At 36.2% G+C, this 19,968-nt stretch overlaps 1 protein-coding gene across 2 annotated transcripts in view; it reads left to right on the forward strand.

Annotated features, from left to right (window-relative positions):
- hck (HCK proto-oncogene, Src family tyrosine kinase) overlaps positions 1 to 17,613 on the forward strand; it is a 34,029-nt gene extending 16,416 nt beyond the window's left edge. The window contains exons 2-13 of one of the 2 annotated variants that reach the window (XM_007569735.2): positions 7,472 to 7,602; positions 10,277 to 10,310; positions 11,892 to 11,985; positions 12,808 to 12,903; positions 12,997 to 13,100; positions 13,273 to 13,422; positions 14,068 to 14,220; positions 14,333 to 14,515; positions 15,140 to 15,216; positions 16,037 to 16,190; positions 16,738 to 16,869; positions 16,988 to 17,613. In XM_007569735.2, the coding sequence (XP_007569797.1) occupies positions 7,480 to 7,602; positions 10,277 to 10,310; positions 11,892 to 11,985; positions 12,808 to 12,903; positions 12,997 to 13,100; positions 13,273 to 13,422; positions 14,068 to 14,220; positions 14,333 to 14,515; positions 15,140 to 15,216; positions 16,037 to 16,190; positions 16,738 to 16,869; positions 16,988 to 17,190 (1,503 nt within the window). In that variant the 5' untranslated portion in view covers positions 7,472 to 7,479 and the 3' untranslated portion in view covers positions 17,191 to 17,613. The remainder of the gene's footprint in view (positions 1 to 7,471; positions 7,603 to 10,276; positions 10,311 to 11,891; positions 11,986 to 12,807; positions 12,904 to 12,996; positions 13,101 to 13,272; positions 13,423 to 14,067; positions 14,221 to 14,332; positions 14,516 to 15,139; positions 15,217 to 16,036; positions 16,191 to 16,737; positions 16,870 to 16,987) is intronic. The other variant, XM_007569736.2, reaches the window with a different exon arrangement.
- Positions 17,614 to 19,968: the final 2,355 nt, after the last annotated feature.

Here is a 19,968-nt window from a genome sequence, read left to right on the forward strand (position 1 = left end):
AACCCAAGCCCCAGTTGTCTCTAGTTAATATTTTTTGTTTGTTTGTTTGTTTTCCGTGTTACACGTCACGTGTGATTTAAATAGAGATATACTTGCTGATCCTTCTTGTGATCAGTGCGTACACCCGAGCCAATCACATCGATGAATAATTTAAGAATCCATCTTTGACACTTCAAAAATGCATATAGTTTGACTGCACCATCATCCCATTACATCTGTTTTTGAGAATGATGTAGCCTGCTGATTCATCCATTTAATATTTTCAAACTGAAGAATTCAGTAGAAAAAAAAGCAGAAGTGAATCTGCAAGCATTATCATGAGGAATTTTTTTATAGGTTTATGTTTCACATCCACAATAAAGTGAAAGAAGACTGAAGTGGGAGTGGTAGTATTGTCTCCAGCAGCTTTTGTGCATGTATGCAAAAAAAGAAAAAAAAAACATCTGTGTCATAGAGGATGACTAACTTTTGTTACAGGAAGAGAACATTTCTTTATTTTTTCCTAGTATGTTTCTGATCCAGATTCTTTGTAATCAGACCATTTTTGTGCTGACAGTTCACTCAAACAAAAGAATACTTGGTAAGTTATTTTGTTACCGAGTAAATTATTCCCAAGTTCATTACTGGCTTTTCACTCAACACTTCACAAGACAACAGATGTTGTATTTTTTTTCATATTTCTTTATTAGTCTGCAATTAGTTTAGAATAGCTGTGCAGTGTCGACTAACTATTTTATAATATATATAATTGCCAGGTTGGATTGTGCTGCCTCTGGCACTTTTTAACGCCTGTTGTTATGTGTAACTGCAAAAAAAGGAAAAGTCAGTACCATGGGGAGGCAACAAACTTTCTGTAGTCCAGTGATGCCAACGCTGAGACCTTCAAACAGAAGAGAAGCTCGAAAAGCCAAAAAAGTAGAGCGCAGGAAATAGGAAGTTTAGTCAAATTCTTTGTGTCTGGGAAACTTTTAGGCGGTCTGAAGTGAAACTACTTAGATGGTAACAGAGTCATAAATCATTAATAGTGCACTGGCTGTTGCAGCATGGGTTTTACAGAATTGTAATAATGCAGCCAACTCATTGTGCTAAAGGTCGAGGTTACACTTTTAGTACAAGAAGAATAACTCCAACTATGTTTAATAAGTAAATATTTGACTTACAGACAAGTCTAAACTGAATGTACTTTCAGAATGCATATTCAGGAAGAAACATTTCTTCTTTACACAAAAATGGCTTGACATTTGGTTGGAAAGCAACATTGGTGTGCTATGCCACAGAAATATTTAAAATTCAAAATATAAATTCAAAGGTTCATATTTTTTGCAGTTGAAAATAAATATTTTGAAGTTAATGTTGTGTTTATGCCTCAAAAACGATGAATAAAACAGTTTGTCTGGTGTTCCAGACGTCCTTCCTGTATCTGTTGTATTCAGATTTTCTGTAAATGATCAAAATATCAAATTATCTGTGTTTCTGTTCCATACAGACCAGTAATCTCTGAACCAATGGCTATCATTTGTGAGTGCTCCATATATTGTTCACAATCTTTAATCAGTGTTTAGAATCAGGAGTTATATTTATGTCTGATTCATTACGTTTAAACCTCCAGGATAACTTTTTTTTTTATTCTTTCTTATTTTAGACAAAAATCTGTACAAACACAGGGATTTGAAATGAATTATAAGACACAGTCTTCTGGAATAATGTGAGCTTACTGTCTGTTTATTTAGAAATTATTGGTCACAATCTAGTTTAAGTTTGTCAGTGAGCCACAGAGAGCTGCAGCTGCAGCCACAGAGTCTGTGGCTGTGGCAAAATGAAGGCGCTTGGAATGCTACAAAGACAAATACATGTGGAGAAAACTGCAAAGCATATTTAATGCCGACCATTTTTTAAAATGCAAACAAAAACACAACCGAGTGAAAACCGTGGCTATAAACAGTCATAATTACATATAAAACAAATAAGAAAAAAAATTAATGACAGACTCAGTTTTTAATGTTGTCAGGTATAGGTGGCCTATTTAAAACCTACATAAAACACCGTGTCATACTTCTGTTTGTAGCTCTGCTGTTACTGATCTGGGAGACCAGCCATTTGAGATTGTGGATATTTCCAAACATCACTAATAAATTAGGATGGTTATGTATTTTTCCAGGGATTGATTAGGCAAAATGTAAGTTGTTTATTGGGACTGAATCTGTTCAGTCCCCCACATTGAACAACTTAAAGAAGTTTTTTTGTTTTCTTTTGCTATTTCCTGTTTAAAAACAGGCAGATCAAGAATAAAACTAACTATTTATAGAGATTATTACATTTTGTTTGGTTGTTGGTCTCCAGGAGTCCAGGCTCAGCACAGAGTTTAACTTTTGGAGGATTTGTTTTGGGCTAAATTCTGTGTTTTCTGTGATGGAAACTGTAGCGACCCACCCTGTTGCAACACAAGAATGTACAAAGAGAACCTACAGTGGTCCACACAACCAGCATGAATAATATTATAAGGTTTACCACGTGCTCTCATGGTGAGATATTTTTGGATGTTATCGTTTGATCGCGTAACAGTCAAATAAGGCTGCGATGCAAAGAGGAACAGAGGAATACCTCGGACTAACTTTGTTAGGTTTTCTCCTGCTTTGTTTATGTTCCACTAAGAGATGGTGAAGTTGATAACTTTTTTTTTTTTTGTCCGTTTGGTTTAAGCAGATAATGGTTTTGACTGCAGCAGCATGAAAGGCGTCAGCCTGACCTCATACATGTCAACGAACCCTGATTTCACTGACACAGTCTGAGTCAAAGTTTCACCAGCAAACTCCTGCTGACCTTCATTTTTACATTCACCAGCAAGGACCACGCCACAAACCTGTGCGTTTAGAGATTTATTTATGAATGCATTAGGGATGAAGGGGAGACGGAGGAAGGGGAGAAGGATGAAGGGATGAGGGCATGAGAAGATAGAGGGATGAAGGGATGGAGGAATGAAGGGATAAAAGTATGGAGGGATGAAGGGACAGAGGGATGGACGATCTTGATTTGGTTGTCTGGGAGAATGACGGAGGGCTTGGGATGTGGACACTCTGAGTGGGGCTATGTCTTCGGGAGGCGGTTCCTCTTATTTATTCCTGAGCCAACATAGGAGCCCCCAGACGAAACTTACGGCGAAAGGAAAAGACAATGCACGGTTATGCATAAAGAAGTGTTAAATGAAAGGGGTAAAGGGTAAGGGAGGGTGGGTTTGACGAAACACGACAGACTGAGTAGAGTGGATGAGCAGAGTATAAATAGGCTGCTTGGAGAGTTAGAGGTGTGGTTTGGGCGTGGCCCTGCTCCCGAAATTAAGTTAAAGTATTAACTTCCAAAATGTAACAGTATAACGAAGAGCTGCGTGTGTACAGAAATGAGGGCTACAACCGTCAAAGGGACTCAGAACATCCTCTTACTGGACTCTTTAAGAGGAACATGGCTCAGAGAATAGAGAAAAAGGAACGTTATTATGCTAAAACCACGAAAAAAAAACCTGACAGTAGCACTTCCTGGGTTTTTACACTCAAACGCAACATTTTCCATTCCTCTCTGCAGTGTGTGAGTTTCTTATTTGCAGTTATTAATAACAGTGAATAATTATAACAAGACGGACATTTAGAAATGTTATTTTATTTATAAAATCCTTGCACTGCAAAACATACAAAAACTTACAAAACATTTTTTTTGTCTAGTTTTTAGGTCTAATATCTTAACTAATTTTCAAGTTACTTTTCAGCAACATACAAGAGTTTGTTACTGATATAAGAACAGATTTTTGCACTTACAAGTGAAGAACTGTCTCATAATAAGTGAAAACAATCCCAAAATAATTAAAACAAGCCTCTATATCTTGCTGAAAAGTTGCTTATAAGTTCGTTTAGTCTTATTTCAAGTGTGCAAAGATATTTGCACACTTAGACAAAGAAATAGTTGGTAAAATTTTATCTTTTTGCAGTGCGGCATTAAACTCAGCACAACAGTAGACGTGTTGTTGTAAGCAATCATATTAAAGCTGACTTCTCTCACCCGGCGCTGTAATCTGTGTGTGTGCGAGCGAACGGGGGATTGGACCCGCTGAATGACACACTTGTGTCCTCTCCATCTGCCCATCAGACTCCCCCTTTGTTCTGGTTCCTGCTAAACCTCGTTTTGTTCATCAGCATATCCTGTTCAACTTAGTTTTATTGATCTGCATTCACATTTGCTTACATAAATACACAAATACATATGCAAAGCAGCAGATTCCCTGAATGCTAAAGGTCAGTGGGGTTATGCAGAAGCAAGCGTGCCAGTATTGGATATTGCCTTGCAAAAAAAAAAAAAAAAATTGTTCAGTGCTGAAAATAAGTCACTTAAATTACTTAAACTTGAGTGGTTTTCAAAAATCTCCTGAAATTGCTCAAAATAATCAGAAGGAACTAATGAAAATATTCTACCGGCCCTTTTGCAACATGTTGTTCAGATTGTGAAACTGACACCTGCTAAAGTGTTCAATAAACACCGTTTTTAAAAGTAGACACTACTGCCGGGTTATTAAACCATATTCTGAGGTCAAAGTCTAAAGATATTATAGGATTTTCTTTCCTTTGGTTAAAGGATTTGCTGGAATTCTCACCAGCAAAAATTAATGTTTATCCTTGAGTGGTTCTGCAAAAAGAATTAGCAGTCCTATCGATCAGAGGATATTTGAAGGTGGTTGATTTAGGTACAGTGAAATGCCCCAGTTTACTCGCACATCAATCACTGCAGCAGTACTGTCCGTTCCATGAGGATTCTTTAACTGCACAGGAAAACATGGCGAGTCGTCTTTAGTGTCTGAGGCAAAACTTAGCTCTAAAAATTCACACATTATTTCTCCTGTACGTCTCTCATGTCACACTTGATAAGCTGCGTGAGTAAGCACATAACGCTGCCAAAATAACTGACAAAATCACACACATAAAACTCAAATGTTTAAAAAGTTTAGAGTCTAAGCAACGTCTAATCTGCACGTTCCTTTATTGTTACAACTTCATTTAGCCTTGCAGTGCTGATTTCAACAATACACAACAGATCCAACAGTATTTTTTCTTTGGAATGATTTCCAATTTTCACATTTGTAGTTGCGCTTTTCGTTGGCCACCACAAGTGAGTTTCAGTGGGGGTGGGGTTAGTCCTTATGTGACTCGACTTTCAGTCGTTTTGTTAAAAGTGAGTTGTGGCGAGTGCATCTTATTAGTTCTGTGTTGTGCTTTCTGAACTGAAGTCATTATTCAGGCTTAAAGTGGGACACTGTGTATTTTCCAAGCACATAATTCCATTTTATAGTACAGTTATGTAACTCTGTTTCAGTTATGAAAATGCTACATATATCTAAAACCACTTAGACGGAATTTGACTTTACATCATAACCTTGTCTGACGCAGTGAAATTGGCCTCTGTCTCTTTAAGAACCTCCTATCCTTTCCGACACTCAGTCATCATCACAATACTTCTCCACGATGCCACTTACAACCGTTCTTAGAAGCTCAGTAGAGAAGTGCAGTTCCACCAGGTGTTTTCTAATTGCTGCTGCCGCTAGTCTGGAGGAGCTGGGTGGGTTGAGGGGAGCTGTGTAAATGGACAGCGCTTTATACGAGCAGGCGTACAATCGCCCATGGTTGCCACAGGAGATTCAAGGATTTCTTAAGGCTGTTGAAATTTGAATAGAATTTGCTTTAAAGACCCATACGTTCTACTATGTTGTCCTAAAAAAGCAATGATTTGTGTTACTTCAGTATGTCATGGGATGTTGTGTGTTTTCTAAGTACATAGTTCCATTTTATGTGTTACATGAGCCAGATTTGTTTTGAATATATTTAAAATGCCTTAAAGTTTACCCAAGCACATACTGTGCATTCTTTTCAGTGTAGCTGGTTTTTAATGTATAATGGAGTCATCTTTCTCCAGTAAATTATCGTTGTAGTAACTTATTGTCAAGGCCTGTAAATCTGCACACAGGGGTTTAACTACAATATCTCAAAAATCATAATGGTAAACACCAGCTCACTCTTGCCTTGTCAGACAGCCTTCTCTGTTCTGTATTATTAGAATATGATGCTGTGATGTTCAAAAGCCTTCTTATAGCTGGAATACGGATTTAACACCAACTATCAGTTAAAGAGTGTTCATCTTGCATCATGGAAACCTGTTTCGTAACAAACAGAACAAAAAGCAGGTTGGTGACAGAGCAGAGTGTGGTTAAAAAGTGTGGTCAGTAAACAGATCCAAGAGTCACGTTGCGCTTTACATTTTAAAAAAGTTAAACCATCGACAGTCCTTTGTCATCTGTTAATGTGAAATTTTCCATTGTGTCACTTTGCTTCAACGATCTTAAAATTCCAGAGAAGGTTTTTATTTGCAATCTTAAACTCCAGATGTCTCTAGTTCCTACTTAATGTCTCAAACAATTCCAACTCCATGCAGATTTTGGAATGGCCTACATCAAGACTTAAATATATATCTTTAAATAAAGTGTTGTCAATGTACAAGCCAAGGTGGGAGGTCCCCCTCCCCCCTCAAACTACTTCAAATTTAAATTAGAAAGATTGTTGTACTGATAAAATATTAGAAGTTTTATTTTTCATAAAGTTATTTCAAAATATCTTTTTCTTTCTTACTAACATGTAAACCAAATTATTTACATACAGTATGTCATTATGTATTGCGTACTTCCATTAATTTCTAAGAACTGATAGTATCTTTCAGGACCTCAGCATTTTTCTCTGACCTTTTTTTTATTAACATGAGTAATCAGAGGACCCATTAATTTTGCGCTTTTACTGATATCAGGAATAAAAAACAAAAACACTTTGTCTTATAGAATTCTGACTTTTAAAAAAATCACTGTAAAGAGGAATTATGGACTTTTACTTTCAGCACCTGTTAACCTGCAGGGTCAGGTTATCAGCCTGCTTTGCTGAATATTGCCTCCATAAATTTATCTTGTGACTTCCTTCTTTGCCCAATATCCGCAACATGGCCAATTATTATTTTATTTTATTATTATTAGTCTTTTCATGTAAAATTGATGCTCTCACTGACTGCAAGCATCAGTCAAATCACTGCATTTTACATGCAATCTAAAAGAGTCTAGATTCATATTAACTCCAGAGTTTTCATTTCTGGGATTCTGGAGTTATTGATTAAAATAATTGTTGACATATTAACTGCAAATGTTGGAATCAGAGCAACAGGAATTAGTCCCTAACTTGACAAAGGTACTAGTGAGAATGTCATTGTGTTCCTTGATGCACAAAAATGTTCAAACTGGCTGTCCGCCATTTCAATAATACTAAGATAAAAAGAATCTTTTGTTTTTATACTTGAACATTTGGCTGTTATTCGGTTGTGACCTTCAGGTTCTTTTGAACGCCACATTGAACCGCAGTGAAGTTTCTGCTCAGCTCTAACGCATTCTGTCGTCCTGCAGACGGCATCATGGGCTGTGTGGGCTCAAAGGAGCAGCAGAAGTACCCCAGCAAAGACACGGATAACAGCGACCAGCAGAACAGAGCTCAGGTACACTATGTCAGAGACCCCACCTCTGGAAGCAAAGCTGCCGTAAGTTGGACCTGAAAAAAACATACTGACTTAGACATTCAACAGCTACAAACTCACTGAAAGGTCGCTGAACGATTTCCATTCATTACGGTTCTAATCCTCACTAGAGAGTGTCAGCTCTTACAAATATGTCAGACTCTGAACCCACAGCTGAGCTAACGCATTTCCTCATTATATAAAATGAAAGTTTTATGGACAAATATGAATCGGGTGGCCTGGGGGCAATTAGTTGAACCGGTTTAAAATATTTTTTTAGGGGAAGATTTTTATCAACAATTTTTTTTTCTTTTTTTTTGTCAATAATCAATAATATTGCATGCTTAGTTTATTGTAGGTAACCAAAACTCCACATCAATTAACCTTTGCATCTTTTTTTTAACCTCCGGTATAAGGGAACTGTTTTTTACTGTGGTGAATGTAGATTTAGATTTTTTTTTAGAGTAAAGCCAAGCAAAAAGTATCCCACAAAATTAAACGTGCAACATGAAATTACAGAAGTGTGCAAATGTTTTCTCATTTTAATTGTACGGTGTATGTTATGAGTCATCCAAACATGGCAATCCTATGCTTGAATAGGTCATATTTAGCATTTTGTGCAATGATTTGTTGTTGGGTTTTTTCGTGATTAAATAAAAAAAAATATACATTCATTGTGATTTTGTTTTCTAGCAGATGCAAAATAAGGTATAAATTGTTAATTTAAATGCAGCATGTACCGTACAACAGCTATAAAAGGTATGATGAAAATTTGTGACATTAGGCACAACTGAACAAATTGTGATTACAGAAATATTTCAGCTTAAGCATGTGCATTGTTTTAATGATTCTAATGCCAAGCAATGATTTCTTTGCTGTCTATTCTGTCAGCACAGACTCCCTCAAATAGAATAAATCTTAGTGAAGCAACCAAAGTCTAAGAAATAGTATTAGCTATTTACCAAGACCATTAGAATAAAAATTATAATGGTTTTCATTAAAATTATAAATTCAGACAGATTTCCATTACAATAAAAATCTGTCTGCTTGGAAGGAAAATAGAGACATTTTGGCATAAGTAGCAAATGTTTTGTACAGTAGCACAAATACTCTGTTCTAAAGGACAGTTTTAAGTGCACATCCATATTTTAGAAGTAAAAAGAAAACAACTGCAGAAGCTTAATGGGCTTCTAAAAAAATGAGGAAGAGTAATGGCAAAAAGGCAGAAATAGGCAAGCTTAGTTCAGAGAAGATAAGAACTCAGTTCCACAATTTTCAGCAAAGAATCAATGGGAAGTAGCTTCCCTTTGTTGCCATTTACAGAAAAGACACTGTGTGGACTCAGACTCAACATGTCCGCGTGACCTGCTGTGAGTTTGCATGCCGATTAGACTTTGATCTGTGGTAGCATTAAAGTTGCAGTGTGTGGTTCCTCTGGCTACTGCTTCCTGTGTGTTGACTGTAAGATCTCTTTCGCCCTCACAGAAGAAAGAGGAAGTGAGAGAAGCAGAACCAGAGCGTTCAGCTAGGACATGCGTAGCGAGAAGTGTTAAGCCATACTTTTTTATGCTGCGATAACTCTTAACGTCAACACATTTGGTGATTGGGTCTAAAATTCCCCCATGGGTTTTAAACAGATCACCTGGCTCTACTTTAAAATCTATGTGGCATAAAAAGCAACATCTAACCTGGAAAACAACAATGTAGCTGCATTTGATGCAGAATTAGTTGATATGCTGACCTTGCAAATGTTATTTTTGTGTTTGCACAGTTTTGTTGTAATTAAATGAGGTTTTAAACTTGAAGCCTCTCATTAAACAGCTACTTTTAGAAAAACCTTTGTGTTACACATAAATGTTTCAGATCATCTGATTAATTTTTAATAGCTGAGAAAGAGAACCTGACTAAAACCAACACCCAGTTTACTTTTCGGTTAAGTTAATTTTGTCCCAATTCATAACAAATTCATCTCAAAGCCTTAAAGTTAATAATTCAATTCAGTCAAATTATTTGGTTTATGTGAACAAACAGCACCACGACCCTCAGCTGCCACTGTTAAGGTCAGTGTAAATGACAATAAGAAAGAATCTGGGCAAAAATAGCATCCGTGAAGGATTTTACAAGTCAAAAACCTTAGCTGACCAAAAATAACACAATGGCCTGCCTCAATTTTGCAAAAAAAAAAAGGTATCTCCAGAAGTTCACATCTGAATGGCATAAAAGAAAAGAAAAAACTGTTTCATAATGGCCTAGTTAATGTCTGCATGAGATGCTGTGGTATGACTTTTTAAACATGTCATTCATTCTAAAAAAAAAAAAAAAAGTCCTCCGTTTTGACTAATTTAAAATACTTCTCCAAAGAAGAGTGGTCCAAAGTTCCACCACAACAGTTTTACCACTAATCACAAACACTTAAAGGCAGTTGGTGGTGTTGAGTGTGGCACAACCAGTTATTACGCTTGTCCTGTACCTTTTTCAAATCATCTACTAGAAATGTGACTCCTAACATTAGTCTTGTTGATTATGCATTGTTGTTAGTAACCACACTAATTCTGATGATCAAAACATATTTTGCATTTTTAAAAAAAGTATTTTACTTTCATTTGAATGCACGGAAATTAAAATGAGTGCAGCATTCATGTGTGACTGTCTCTCTCTCTCTCTCTCTCTCTCTCTTTCTCTCTCTCTCTCTCCACAGGCCAAACTGCCTTCTAATGCAACCTCTTCAGATGGTGAGTTTACTTACTGCATATTGCTGACATTGCATGAGTATCTTGAGCTACCTCTGCTTAATCTCAAAGTAGAGAAAAAGATCATTTAGGAACTAAGGTAATGTTAGATTCAAAATGGCCGTCAACAAAAGTCTTTTTTTAGACTGATATGGGTGAGTACTTTTTGAAAGCAGAAAAACCTTGTCTCTGAGCTCGAAAGAGGAAGAAGTGTCAGTGTGTTGGTGCTGAGCGATAACCCCTCTCACTGCCTCACCACGCAGACCTAAACACAGAAAAAGACCAGCCCGCTGCTGCTATTATTACCAGGCGTACAAGGAAGTTAGTCAAAGAGCAAAAATAAGGGGAAGCCTATTGTAGAGTCAAAGCTGAGGTGTGCTTGCAATTATTATGCATTGATAATTATATGACAGCAATGCACTTGACAGCATTTTTATTTTTATCCAACTTATTGAACTACGCAACAATAGAGAACTGAAAGTGTCAAAATTAAATGTCTATTTTTAAAACACAACAACATGCTTCATGGTTTCCTGATTTCTATCGCAGCTGCTCTTACAGAAAATTTGCAGTGTTAACAGAGCTAGCTGTTAGCATGCATATTTTCTGTAGATTTAGTCCTCCATTGTACCCCAGAAAGACTAACTAGTCTAACTAATATGTGGAAGGTAATTTGAGACCTCATCTTCCTCCAGTCCTATTGCTTTCAGATAGAAAAAAATATATAGTCTTTATAAAAAACCTTGTCTTTGTGATCATGCTAACTGTACCAATATTATGAATTTAGGATAGAAGTCCTGATAATTTTGTCTAACAGTTGCATTCAGTCAGTGATTCGTTTCAGGAATAATGATAGAAGAGGCAGAAATTAATACAGAAATATAAAAAAGAAATATCATAACTATCATGGTGTCATCATTCCATGAATTAATTTATTGGTGTATTTTCTCCTGTCTCCTCCCTGCATTTTTCCAACCCTTTTATGTCTTCAAGCTAATTTTAATGCAAACCCTAACTCTGACACCTTGTGATCTTTTAATTATTTATATTTTTACGTAAAATGTACAGTTGTTAGTACAGAGCAGTGGAGGCCGTATTAAATGGCTAATTAATTTTCTGTCATTATTTGCATTATTGCAAGTTAAGCTAGCCGCTAAGTCTGTCAAGGCTACTGGCTAACATGTTCTTTGACGATTAGTTGTCATTCTTAATTGATCAACATGCTATTCTATTCGTTGTAATGCAACTGGAGGATTAAATATGTTAGCAATGTCTGGCAAAAGAGTGACAGCTGCAACTAATTTGATTTGCTTTGCTATGTCTACTCCCTGTTGCACTGATCACAGCGCATCATCTCATTGGAGGCTCAATGAGATGATTTCTTTGGCCTTAGATAAAAATCATTGGATTTAGGGAAACAAGAAGAATGTGGTTAAATAATCTAAGTTTAGGATGACCACTGAAAGTCCTGCATGTGTGATCTTTTCACATGTGCTGGAGTTACAAGTTCTCCAAGCAAAGTAAATATCTATGTAAATGTCTGGAAAGTGGACATAACATCCTTGTTGTGTTTTATTGCCATAGGTGAGAGTGTCGCCATTGCACTGTTCGACTATGAGGCGATTCATGAAGGAGACCTTGGCTTCAAGAAGGGAGATAAACTCAGAATTTTGGAGGAGTAAGTAGCTTTGGGACTTATTCATAATGTCATGCTCCTAAGAACAATAAAGCTGAACTTGTAACCAGAATCCAGAAATAAATAACTAGATCTGGAGTGGACAGATATCACCAAGTCAGGACATGCTGATGGAAGACTGAATGCTGAAATTGGACCAAAACTTTCTTTAGCAAAGCATTAGTTTAAGGATAAGTAGTACAGGTGGGCAATATGGACTTAGAATGTCACTGCAATATTTTGTGATACTATTGTGATAACAATAAAAATGACAATTAAAAAACTACTTATTAATATGAATTAAACTGCACATAGTAACTACATTTAATGAAAATTTCCAATTTATATAGACAAAGTTTCTCTTTGAACAAACATTGGAGAACATTGTAAAAAAAAAAACATTTCTGAAAATACTGTCCATTTTTTTATATTAATTGAAATTTATTAGCAGAACATCCATTAAAATTTTTTGAAATAAATCATAAACAATATGATAAATGCCCACCCTAACGAACACAGGCTATAGTAGCTTTTTTGTTTAACTTTCCACTAACAGATTTGTTTGTTGTTCAGTTGTACAGGATTAATCATATGTGGGGAAAAAGTTTTTTAAATAAGTATTTTTTTTTACATCACACGAACCTATTCAATTAATAGTGCAGTGTCAAGTTTTGACAACCATCTACACTACAACCTTTGAAGCATCCTAAAGAGCCTTGTGCTGTGTCCGAGTAAAGTTACCCTCCTAGGTGTCAGAAATTGTTTTATTTTTTGGGTAACAATTTTGTTTGTTGTGCCTCTCTTGCTGTCCCTTTCACATTTTAGGTCAGGCGAGTGGTGGAGAGCTATGTCCATCAGCACAGGAAAGGAAGGCTACATTCCCAGCAATTATGTAGCCAAAGATACTCTGGAGACAGAGGAGTAAGTGTGCATGCTCAAGCTTTAAACACAAACATGGATTATTGCGTGGCCTTTGTCTAGATTTAATCACTGAGCCTTTTTCCTGTTGTTCAGTTGGTTCTTTAAGGGTGTTAGCAGAAAGGACGCCGAGCGGCAGCTCCTGGCCCCGGGGAATCGAGTCGGATCCTTCATGATCCGAGACAGTGAGACTACAAAGGGTAAGACGAACTGCAAATGTAAATCCATAAAGGGTGTACACACTGACACCCTTTAAAAGATTTGGTGAAAGATTGGTAAAAGACTTCAAATGGATTTACTGATCAGAAGGGGTCTGTGTGCTTAAGAGATTCCACAGTTGAATTTAAATATTTTAATTTGTTTTTACAACAGGTAGCTACTCTCTGTCCGTCAGGGATCTCGACCCCCAGGCCGGTGACACAGTTAAACATTATAAAATTCGAACTCTGGACAACGGAGGATTTTACATCTCACCACGCATCACCTTCAGCACGCTGCAAGAGCTGGTCGGCCATTACAAGAGTGAGTTCGACCGCCGGAGCAGATTTTCTCCAGTTTCTCACAGTTCTGATGTAGCATATTGTATATTGCTAGATGTCAAACAGTCAAACCTGTTCTTATTTAGTTGTGAGCAACCTTTTTAGTTCCCCCCCATCATGGTGGCATGTGTGGCTCCCTCTGCTGGTCAAATCTTATAACTGGTCCTCAATTAAAGCTGCAGTATGTAACTTTTATAAATAAATGTTTATTTACATATTTGTTGAAGCTGTCACTATGTCGTAAAAGTATTGTTTGAATCAAATAATCTGTGGAAAAATTTAGCACCTCTTTCTTCTCCCAGTGCTGTCAGCGCTTACTAGAAACAACCAATCAGAGACAAGAGGCGGGTCTTAACGCGGTCAATCACCCTCCACACCTTTTTCACATATTATCTGTCTTATATTACTGTCACCACATGGTGGCCATATGGTGACAGTAATATAAGACAGTTTTAACAAATATGTAAAAAACATTAATTTATATTTTTTTATTATTTCAAAGTTATACACTGCAGCTTTAAAGGAGTAATTGGATAAGTTCCAATTACCTACAGCATCAACACTTTTCCTCATCATAAAAAGCTGGATAACTCCTGAAACTGCTAAATTTAATATTTGTCGTTTTCAGAACAGGGAGATGGCCTCTGCCAAACTCTGACCAACGCATGTTTGAGCCCCAAACCTGAAAAGCCTTGGGAAAAGGATGCCTGGGAAATCCCAAGATCTTCACTGAAGTTAGAAAAGAGACTTGGTGCAGGACAGTTTGGAGAAGTTTGGATGGGTGAGTCAGATCTGTGCCACTGTAAAACACAATCAGTAACATTTTTTTCTTTTTTTACCAAACTTGTAATCAATTTCTTTGGTTCTATTTGTTTTTTTTTTCTTCATTGAAGCTACTTACAATAAGCACACCAAGGTAGCTGTGAAGACCATGAAGCCAGGCAGTATGTCAGTGGAAGCTTTCTTGATGGAAGCCAACCTGATGAAGAGTCTACAGCACGACAAACTGGTTCGACTCAACGCTGTGGTCACCAAAGAAGAGCCCATCTATATCATTACTGAGTACATGGAAAAAGGTGCAACTTTATGTTCACTTGATGCTTGAAAACGTTTTACACAACAATATCTTATTCATCTAAAAACCGTTGCAGAACTCGCAGAACTCTTCTTCAGTCAGCATTAATTGGTCCCAGAGGATAAAGCCAAATGGTTGTCAGTCAATTGGACTTCTACAATTTTCAAACGGCAGCAGAAAAAAACAAAACAAACAAGTGTCACAATGGTTTACATGGAGGCTGTTTATTGAATCTTTAAATCGTTGTCATGTTTGAATTGGCTGCTTTGTTGAAAACATAGTGTCAGTGCTTCCTCTGGCTGGTAGAGAAAACAACCAGCTTTGAATCTTCCTCTCTCAGTAACAGTATCAACATGACCGGAGTAGACACTAGAAGTAGAAAACGGCTAAAATTCATTAAAAAAGTGTTCCAAGCTCTGATGCAGAAGAAGAAAATCTAAACTGTCGTACAGGAATGGCTTTAAGAGTTTATTACACTTGAACGAGAAGATTTAAACACAAATTGCTTATCTAAAATACTGTCTGAATTTCATGTCTTTAAAAATGTTATTATATATATTTTTTTATATTCAGTCATTGTGCATTTAATGATAATTTTAATGTGTATGAATATGCCTCCTTACAGGCAGTTTGTTGGACTTCTTAAAGAGTGACGAAGGCAACCGTGTCCAGCTTCCCAAACTTATTGACTTCTCTGCCCAGGTGGGAATTGTTTGATGTTATTTAGTGCAAAAATCAGATACAGTTCTAATTAAAACAACAGCTGTTAAAGTGCCTTTTGTATAATGCTAGTCGCATTTGGCACTTGTGGTAAAGACGTGTAAAAGGCCTTAAAATAAACCCATCTTTCATTGGCACAATTACTAACTAGTAGCACACATGCTGATTATATAGCGTGTGAGAGCTCGGATGCTAGTAAGGTGAAAGTTATTAAGTGTTAAAAGAAAGACATCTTTCACTAGTCCAGTGTTCTGACTATTAGTGCTACCTCATCAGATTTTCCTACCGTAGCACGGATAGATAGCTATGACTGTCTAAAACTACCGTCATGTTTACAAAGTGAAAACTATCGCAGGTTGTGTTAATGTTCAATATTATCATCGGATAACATTATTTAAGTGACTGGACTGATGTGGAAGCTTAGGAGTTATGCTTAACTTAGCATTGGAACAATTTATATTCACAACGAAACCACAAAAATATCACTTCTTTCATCAGAATGTCCTATCTGTTTAAAATGAAAAGCTATCGCAGATGTTTGCACTTATCCTTTTATTAGAATATCCTACCTTTTTTTAAAAATATATATATTTTAAATACAGATATGTTTGTAAGAAAGAAACAGAATCAGACAGGGGAAACAAGTTTTTATTGAAATTCAATTAAACACATCTACAAATACAGATCACTGCAAAAAAAAAAAATGCGCTTTCATCTGTAACCTTGGGGAGGAAGAACTAAGAAAAGCTTTTACATGTCAGTTCTGTTAAATAATCTATTACTTTGCATTGCTTGTTTCTAGATTGCAGAAGGTATGGCATACATTGAACAGAAGAACTACATCCACAGAGACTTGAGAGCTGCCAACATCCTGGTCAATAAGTCCTTAGTGTGCAAAATTGCTGACTTTGGCCTTGCTCGTATCATTGAGGACAATGAATACACAGCCAGAGAAGGTAAATCTCATCCCTCTACATGTCGCTGAAGAATTCATCTCATTGCTCCTTGTCATGTTAATGACATCACTGCAAAAAACACAAAATCTTAGCAAGTACTTTTGGCTTATTGTCCACTGCACATATCTTAGTAAACTTAAAATAAGACTGCAAAATATACGAGCTTGTTTTAGGTCAATAATTCCTTAACTTCTATGAAAAAGTACAAGTTCCACTGGCAGATTTTTACCAGTGAAATAATCTGCCTAATATCAATATTAAGGAATTCTTTATCTAAAACAGGCTCCTATGTCTTGCTGAAAAGTTCCTTGTTAGAAGTTAAAAGTTTCTCTTATTTCAAGTGCACTAAGATATTTGCACTAAAAACTTGACCAAAAACACTTGGTGAGATTTTATGTTTTTGCAGTGCCGCTGTATGCTGAAGGGCTTACTTAAACAGTAATATTTTTGACAAGGACGTTTTTTAACATTTTTTCTAGGACTTAGAATGTCTGACTGTTCAAACTAGTTCTACAGACTTACTGTTTTATTGTTCTTTCTTAACCAGGAGCTAAGTTCCCAATCAAATGGACGGCCCCTGAAGCCATCAACTATGGCTCCTTCACAATAAAATCAGACGTCTGGTCCTTTGGAATTTTGTTGACTGAGATTATCAGTTACGGACGCACCCCCTACCCAGGTGACAACGCCGGTTATTGTCCTTTCAAAACGAGCACAAGTCCTGTAATGGTATTTAGGAAAATCTTTCGGAACATTGCTGGAGTGATAAAGGTTGTAAGTAATTTCTTATTTTCCAGGAATGACCAATCCAGAGGTAATCCGTTCTCTGGAGAAAGGCTACCGAATGCAGCGCCTTGACAGCTGTCCCACTGAACTTTATGAGATCATGCTGGAGTGCTGGAAGAACAAGCCAGAGGACCGTCCCACCTTCGACTACCTGCAGAGTGTCCTGGAAGATTTCTACACAGCCACAGAGAGCCAGTACCAGCAGCAGCCATGAGATATGATTCATTAATATGTGCTGAAGGTTCAGTTTGTGTCTGCAGTAGTGCAGTTCAGGCCACAAACCCTGTCAGTTTAGCTCTCTTGTCTCTTATTTACACACACGACACAGCAATAATAGTAGGGACTGTACAGAAATTATTAGCAGATAATTACTTTTACTTTTGAAGGATAGGTCTTTATATGTTTGCTAATTAATAAAAAACAAAGCTCACTGTTTTAAAAGAGAAGGAGCTACAGGGTTGGAAAGGTTTAGCTAACACACCAGTTTCTAAAAGTGAATCTCCATTTGTGTCCACTGTGGACAGCCCACAAAGACTCACTGTCTAAAAGAATTTGATGCTTACTTTATGTAAATTGAGAGTCACAATAATTCCATAGTACTAAAACTCCAACTCAAAATGTGGTGAAAAAGACATTACAAAAAAAGATTGGAAGTACATCCTATGTCAGAAACAGAAACACAACTCAGACATTTGTTGTTGTTTTTTTTTCTCACAATATAATCTATTTTTTCTTACATGTGCTGTTTATTGAATAAATATTTTATTCATCAAAGCCACACAAACTGCATCAAGTTTTGTTGATAGATTAGTACGTTAGCTCCACCTTGTGGTGTGGAGTTTAATAGAGCCTCAAAGGTTCGGCACATACAGAGAAAGTTACGCAGCAGTCTTAAAAACAAGAGCGCAGCACATTGAATGTTAATATTCCCAGAGCCACATCAGCTTACTTGAATTTTTGTTGTCTGAAAATTCACCATAAACCCTCCAGATGCACCACAATGATTATGGGTAAAGTGTTTATTGGAGGTCAGTTTTGACCTCCAACAAGAAGAGTAACATTTCAAAGAACATTTTTATCTAATTTATTTACGTAGATACATTAAATACACACTGCGCTGTACGTTTTCAGCTCGGCAAATTCAGAACAAAAGACATTTCATTCATGCCATTGTTTTGATGTAATTATCGCTAATGGTAACTTGTTCTGTATTGGTAGGATTTCATATTCCTGCTGTAATTTTTATACAGTCCCCAACTTTTTAAAAGATGACCAACTTCATCAAGCTCAGCACACAAAATATCTGCAGATTTTTCATCAGCAGATATTTTCAGTGATAACTCAGGATTAGAGAAAAGGAATTTAAAATGTGAAAAAAAACATAGGCCTGATTATGGTAGCAATTTTCTCTCTGCACATGTTTTCACATGATTTGTGGCTTATTTTAGCGTTCCTCACTCACAGTGCCTTTGACAGAGGTTCTTTAATCCACATTCAATCAGCAATATTCCATATGATTTGTATATACGGAAAAAGTAGCACTCAGTCTTAGATTTATTCTGCTTGTTAATTCTTACATGTGTTCTTTATGCCTTAAGTTATTTAAAAAAAAAGCAGTTCATACTTATCTCAGTAATATTTTCATTAAAAATATAAATCTTTTTATAAGTTTGTATGCTTGTTTTAGCAAAGAGCAATGACTGATACTTACTAATGCATTTTTATAGTGCTGAGAGTTGAATGTAAATTGCACATAAACATTCAGGAACAAAATTCCTGAAAAAGTGAGCTTTTAAGATTTTAATATTTCATGCTGTGGTAAATATGGCCTCTATTTTGAAAGACATTTGCACAACAGTGTATCAAGAATGTTTTTTAAGTGTAGAGTCATCTAAGAATGAAGCACAGCATTGATCAGAACTGTATATAATCATCTAGTTAAGACTTTTTTTTCTCTGTTTTTCAATATGAATCTCTTGGCAGTTTGTGAATGCTTAAGTGCACCTGTTATGACAATGGTTAAATAAAAGGGTTAAAAGATGATGGCAATGAGTCTTCATAGAACAGCAAATAGAACTTTTCATTATAACTCTTATGTTCTTCTACCTTTTTTATTGATTATTATTTAACTTATGCACTATACTTCAATGTATCTAATGCCTTTACTGTTTTATTTAATCCACACTGCATAAAAACTACACAAAATATAGTCGTACTCTGGTCACCTCTAACATTTGGTTAAATGCCCTCGCCTGTACAAAGTTGCTGTTGGACCACAAGGTTTATCAACTGCGTTGGAAAGATGGGAGACACTTAAGAACTAGAAAATAAAAGAAATCTCTGTTATACCCTGAACAGGTTTGGTACAACATGTATGCATGTGCAATGCAGGAAGTTTTCACTGTTGCTGGTGAATATTTGGAGACGAGGTTACCTGCACTCTGCTGAAAAAGAAAATTAAAAATCTGATTGTTTGTTTCTGATGGGAAATGATACAGAGATCTTTCAAAAGACAATAGAAAAGTATATATATATATATACAATTTTGAATTATAAAAAATACTGATTAAATTCTATTAATTTAATAGGTATAAATTAATAGAATTTATACCTCAGTGATTCTTGAGAATAGGGACAAAATGGGTTTTAATTTTCCCATAATTTTTTTTGTTATTTCTCAACCTTATGTATGCAAATATGACAAATAATGTTTAGGAAATGTAAAGATGCTAAGGTGCAGGCTCCCAGTTGCAACATTTTTTTTTTAAATTATATTTTTAATCGACCTGACCTAGAAAGTTGTCATCACCATCTGACAAAAATAAATAAAAAATCATTTTTAATGACCCTATTAGTGATATTTTTACTCATTTTACAGACAAATGCTTCTCAAGAAACAAAAGAAATTATTTAAAACCAAAAACAACAAAAAGTCCATCTGACGGAGTTGTCAGTGCATGACGGAGTTGACAGTGCATGACGGAGTTGACAG

This window comes from Poecilia formosa, unplaced genomic scaffold (genome assembly GCF_000485575.1).
Source record: "Poecilia formosa unplaced genomic scaffold, Poecilia_formosa-5.1.2 Scaffold245, whole genome shotgun sequence".
In the NCBI taxonomy this organism is placed as follows: domain Eukaryota; kingdom Metazoa; phylum Chordata; class Actinopteri; order Cyprinodontiformes; family Poeciliidae; genus Poecilia; species Poecilia formosa.